The following is a 6,690-nucleotide window of genomic DNA, read 5'->3' as shown; positions in this document are numbered from 1 at the left end:
ACTAATTAAAAATTTCAAATTTGATCCATAGACATAATTTTGAATTTTCTTGAGCCGTATGAGGAGAAAACCTCTTATACGTTTCTAGGGGGGGTATTATTCATCTACATCTATCCCAATGGGTGGTTTATTGAATCGTTGCAGTTGATGCTCGATGTCGAAGAGAAGGAAGAGCTCTTCGGAAAGTGGGCTTTTATGATCCGCTAAAGAATCAAACCTATTTAAATGTTCCTGCTATTTTATATTTCCTTGAAAGGGGCGCTCAACCTAAGGGAACTGTTCATGATATTTCGAAGAAGGCGGGAGTTTTTATGGAACTTTGCCTTAATCAACAAATTAAATTCAATTAATGAATAGAATAAACGAGAGGGGGGGAGGGGGTAGTATATAAAAGGTTATACAAAGTTATATAAGCCCCCTATTTTTTTCTATTCATACCTATTTATTATTACTACCAAAAAATGTCTGCTACTAAAAAATGTCGTCTTCTATAATGACAAGAATTTATTTTTATTTTAGTGATACAACCATATTTCTTTTGCCTTACAATAAATAGATAAAGAATATAATATTAGAATATGAAAATTGATAGTAAAATTGGATCAATAGAAGAATAACAAATAATTTAAAATAAATGGATCTATAGAATTATAAAAATAAACTTTTTTATGAAAAAGAATAAGCTTTTTCTAATTTTAAAAAAATATTATATAATTATGTTATGTCTTTTTCTCTCTGTACTCTATAGCACATACATATACTATAAATATAATTAAATTAAAATCAAATTAACTTTTTGTACGTGCCTAAATTTTATAGGCTAGATAAGCTTCTTATTTTCTTCTTTTCTTTTCTTTTTTTTTTTTGGGGGGGGGGGGGGGGGGAGAAAAATAAGCTTCTTCTTGTACAATTTTAGTAGTTTTTTACAAATAACAATATCATGATCAATAACCTCCATCAAACTTATGTTCACAATACTTACATTTGAAAAAAAAGCTCATTTGTACAAAAGAAAAAAAAAGTGAGATTTTAAAAAATTAAAAAATCACAAAAAAAAAGACAAGAACTCAAGTGTTTGAAACTCGAGATTCTCAAACAAGAACTCGAGTATTTAATTCTCAAGATCAAAAAAGCTCAATGCTCTGTTTAGGCCGAGAGATTGCTCTGTTTTTTCCAGTGGAACTCAAGTTTCATAGACTTGAGTTCCACTGGGAATTTTTTTTTTTTTGGTTGTTTTGCTCTGCTCATTCCTCAAACCATTCACTGGGAAATTATTTTTATTTTTTTCTTGGACTTGCAGGCAAACCAGAAACTGAAATGTGTGCATGCACTTGTTGAGAAACAGAGATAGAGAAGCTGAGAATGTAATCCATAAACACTCATTGAGAGGCAAAGAAGCTGAGAATGTAAATGCACTTAAATTACATCAAAAGGCGAATTCAATAGGCACCAAACTATAGAAACTGTTACGCTCTCTACATAAACATGGTTTCACAATGCAAATGCACTTACATTGCAGCAAAAGGCATTCTCAATATATCAACATTCTAAACATGCCCAACCACGCTTAATTTGCAGTTCTAACCATACTACTCAAATCACAATCTTCATAGAGGTACATTGGATAGAGAATTACAAGTACATTCAACAAAAACCAAAAAGTTCACATAGAGCCAATACAACATAGTCACTTTTCCTAAGATCGGCGGTCCGCATGACAAAAATGTCATCCATGGAAGCATGCCTGAAAAATGTAGAGTAATCACGTTAGGAGACAAGATAGTAAACATTAGGTAAACATCAAATGAACAACAATTATTTAACCGATTGTAGACACACAATTTTACAACTTGCATTTAACCAACCGGTAGATCTTTAGATTTGTGATACAAAACAAATCTTGATGTTCTAACGATCATAATGGTATGTCATGGGTTTTGATCGGACTACCTGATCAAAAGTTATCATACAAACAACTTTCAATGATCATGGCTCGCCTATATGATGGGCCTGATCACATCCTATTCTAAACACTTAATTTTGATTGGTTCTCACAAGAATTAATTTGAAATTAATTAAGTGTGATTTTTTATTGGATTTCATTTTATTTCATTTTTTTTAAAGAAATAATAAAAAATATTTTTCTTTATGGCATTTTATCTGATCTTTTAAAAAAAAAAAAAAAAAAAAATTCTGGAGATATGATCCATGAAAAATTCAAAAAAACAGAAAAATGCTCAAAAAACGTCATTATCTTCCGCAGCTACTTGAATCGCATTTTTGGTCAGAAAAACGTTGAAATTTGGATTTTTCTATTTCTATAAAAGTTGTAGATTTTTAAATTTCCTTTCAAAAAACATCAATCCCAAATCAATTGGAATTTTGACCAGCAAGTTATGGCCAAAAAACGAAACAGGTGCAGAAGATAACACAAATTCAGCATTATCTTCAATTTTCTCTCAAAATTTCAAATGAGTTCAACATCAAATCTGGTCAAGCCTATCTAATAGACTTATCCTTTCCCTTTGCTTCAGAAGAAATATTTTTGAAAAATAAATTGGGTAAAGAAACAGATACAGCCTATGAAAAAATTCAAAAATGCTCAAAAGACGTTACTATTTTCAGCAGCAATTTGAAACACATTTTTGGCATGGATAACGTTGAAATTTGGCTTTCTCTATTTCTGAAAAAGTTGTAGATAATTGAATTTCCTTTCAAAAAACACCCATCTTGAATCAATTGGAATTTTTAGCGGAAAATTAGAGCCAAAATACGAAGCAGGTGCAGCATCATTTCAAAATTTGAATGGGGATCAACACCAAATCCGTCCCAGCTCATTTAAACAGGTTATCTCCTCCCTTAGCTTCAGAAGAAAGCTAATAACTTAGCTTTAAAGCTAAGCCATCCCTTCCCCTATAAATAGAGAAGACCTCTTCTATTCTCTGGACCCCGAATTCCCTCTAGAGAGCTAGTGAGAAAGCAAAAAAAAAAAGCTATTGAGCAACCATTGTTCTTACTTTGGTTGTAGTTGAGTACTTCCTTGCTTTATCCCTAGCCCTTTAGGTGATCATTTCCCCTTTTAATTTATGCTGGTAAGTAGTTAACTTTTTTTTTTTAAAATTCTTTATACATGCTAGAATAAATGCTTACAAATCATTATTCACTTCTTTTATGCTATGTTTGGATGAACATGCCTATATGTCTTATTGGTTTTCTCTTACATGCTTAGATGAACACTTCTAGGCCAATACACAATTTTCTTTTGAATGCTTAGATGAGCACTTCTAGGCTAAAACACAACTTTCTCTTTAATACTTAGATGAACATGTCTAGGTAGTTGTTTTACTTTTTTAAATGCTTGAACAAACATGTCAAAGTATTTTGATTTTGTCTAGATAAACATGTCTAGGGTTTTCCTTTACTTCTCTTCATAATTGCTTGGATGATCAAATATGCTTAAAGGTTTTATTTTTATTTGCTTCTCTTTGCAATTATGTTGATGACAAATAACATGACAATTTTGTTTTTCCCTCACATGCTTAGATGAACATATCTAGGCTAGGAATTCTTTATTTATATTGATCTCTTGGATGAACATGCCATTACCTTCATTTTTTTTTGTTATCTAACAAGTTTTTTTTTTTGTTTTTTTTGTTTTGTTTCTCTTTATGTCAAATTCCCCTAACACATATTTATTTACAATTCCTGCAAATCACATGTTTATATGACATATTCTTTGTATTTGTTTGACATGACATGACATTGGCCACCTTAACCTAGGAGACCGGTTTTACCGGGCGAGATGGGTGCTTAATCCCTTACCATCTCGTAAATTAGCCTCCGAACCAAGATCAAGGGTTCTAGACAATGCTCTTGTATATACAATTTTACTTTTAGAATGTAACTAGGAAATAAAGCAATGTAATTTACTTTTCTTAGATTGTATCTAGGACAAAAAGCATTGTAAATTTTTGTTACAAAATTTGATGTAAATTGTCATATACATTAATACAATAGAAGTATTTTTCATTAAAGGTTTTCTTATTTTTCCTTTTAAATTAAATAAGTGGCGACTCCATGTAAAACCCTTGATCTAGGGGGGAGCACATTTTTACACCGATGCATAACTTTTTGCCATCTACCTACCTAGTGTGGAACATGACCGCTTGTGGAAGCACCATGGGACTGCAGACATTTTCTGCGGTTATGCCTGGAAGCATGACACAGTCCACATGTCTGCTTGGGTTGACTCTCTATCAAATCTGCGTCCTCCCTCCGTCATCCCGGTTCTTGATCCTTATTCCTCACTCCATCCATCTCATTCCTTATTCTTGACTTCACTGGTCGACCTTTGGCCTACAACAATGCTGGATTAGGCAACCACTTTGGCCCCATGGGATCCCTCCACAATGACAGTGACTTAAGAACCACAAATGCATGCTCATAAGTGTTAAGGGCTTTGTTCAAACCATAACATGGGTGAATATATGTGGTCGAATCAATATGTAAATAGTCATATACTCTAATAGCATGTGAACACGGGATCCCTATGTTTTGCCATTTCCCACAATTGCATGTTCTTTCCTGTAACCGAACTTCATAACTATGGTTTCCCCCTCTTGCGCTACACGTATTGAGTTGGGTAACTACTTGAAATATAAACTCTTCATTGCTAAATGGCTTGAGATAGTGTTTCTCAGATTTACGCTTATTTCCATCCCACGTGGATAAGGCATATTCACTCCATTTCTTACCCTCTAACAACTTATAACGGTATTCTTTGCGCCGGTCGTGGAAATATTGAACAAGTTTGTTCCAAGTGAACTCAACCAACGCGGCAATGGGAAGGCCCTGTGCACCTTTCAGTACACCATTGAAGCACTTTGATATATTGGTTGTCATTGCCCCAAAACGTCTCCCACCATCATGTGACTGGGTCCACATAACCACAAACTTGCTCATTAGGTATGTGTATGGAAGATAATCTTGATTCTTTTCCTTGCCATCCTTCCCCATCACCTTCTTCTTATTCCTAATGGCCTTAATTTCCAGCTGCTTAATGGATTCCATTATGGTATCAAATTTAACTACCTGACTAGCATATCCCACTTTCAACGCCGCAGACTTTAGAGTTAGTTTTGAAAATGGGTGTTGAAGTTGCTAGTAACATGTCGAAGGCAATATCTATGAAATACCCGTATTCTTCCATCATCCCCTATAGGCTAGTTTGCAATGGCGTTTTTGATACCGAGATGTCGGTCATAAATTATTCAAATGCCTTCGTCAGGTATCACGTGGCCAATCGTTTCTCTAAGGTACTGTAAAAACCACCTCCAACTGGACCCTGACTCACAATCCACAATAGCAAAGGTGAGAGGGAATACCTTATTGTTAGCGTCGATTACCATTGCGACCAACAACTTTCCGTGATATTTACCATACAGATGGGTCCCATCAATATTGATAACCGGCTTGCAGTATTTGAATCCTGATATGCATGGACTGAAAGACCAAAACACATAATGCAACAATACGGTGTCATCTTCATTGGTGGGTGTGATACGATAGAACACCTAGGTAGTCCAGTCCTGATCAATATATGCCATTAGCAACCTTTGGTAAGACTCTTCCCAATTCCCAAACATCTTCGTAATCGCCTTTGTTTCGCATTTCATACCTTTTAGTAAGAAGGCTTATGACCATTATATTTCGTCTCTATCATAGATCTGAGATGCTTAACTGGGGTAGTGTGATCCTCACATAACTTCTGATGGATGTCTGATGCAATAAAATGATAAGTCATCATTCTACCATCATTTCGCACCCCAATCGGTATACACGTGTGAGGACCCACATACACGGTGACCATCCATAGTTCGTGGAGATTGGGCTTCATAACTGCGTAGACATACCACTTGCATGACTCATGCACGCATTTCGCACAAAATTTTTCGTCGTCGACCTAGTGATCATAAAATGTTTGTTTTCCTTGAGGGCACAAATTGTTAATACGCGCTTCACCTCCTCTTTATTGGCAAAAGTCAACCCTTTGCACAAATTCATCCTCTCTCTCCAAGTAGACACAAATGGCATCTCAATATGTGAATGATCAACCATATTTTCCCAAGTATTTGCAGAGAATGACAATGCAGGAGGTGTGTAGGCAGGGATTGTGTTCGTAATGTTTTGGACACTAATAACATTGTCTGCATAAGGTTCACTACCGTCCAATGTCTCATCGTCATCAATGTCCCTCTCAAAGTCCCTAAAGTCCCCTCTGTCAATCATGTCTTCATACTCATCTCTATCGGCAAAATCTTCACTATTAATGGCAATATTCCCATCAACATAGTCGTCGTCATCATCGTCGTCATCATTGTTAATGGCAGTAGTCTCGTCAACATAGTCATCGTCATCATCATCATCATCATCACCATCGGCATGAACATCACCATCGACATGAACATCATCATCCTCTACATGTGTAGAATACTCATATTGAGCATCCGGAACCGTAACCTGTAAGCTTGTGGTTGTTTGTTGGATATCCTCTTGCCATACTGCACGCGGCTCCAACTGTATGTACAATTGAATGTTAGTTACTTCAGGTATTCTTTCCAACTTGTCAAACATGATCTTTACATGTTTGTTTGTTTCTATCGCCATATACTTGTAATTAATCCAGTGCTT

At 35.2% G+C, this 6,690-nt stretch overlaps 1 protein-coding gene across 1 annotated transcript; it reads right to left on the bottom strand.

Annotated features, from left to right (window-relative positions):
- Positions 1–4,356: 4,356 nt before the first annotated feature.
- On the bottom strand, positions 4,357–5,070 carry LOC126721742 (uncharacterized). Its single transcript, XM_050424802.1, has one exon. The coding sequence runs from the start codon at positions 5,068–5,070 to the stop codon at positions 4,357–4,359; it is 714 nt and encodes a 237-aa protein (XP_050280759.1).
- Positions 5,071–6,690: the final 1,620 nt, after the last annotated feature.

The sequence above is a fragment of the Quercus robur genome, chromosome 4, assembly GCF_932294415.1.
Source record: "Quercus robur chromosome 4, dhQueRobu3.1, whole genome shotgun sequence".
Taxonomy (NCBI): domain Eukaryota; kingdom Viridiplantae; phylum Streptophyta; class Magnoliopsida; order Fagales; family Fagaceae; genus Quercus; species Quercus robur.
This window is presented reverse-complemented; position numbering and strand designations above follow the sequence as displayed.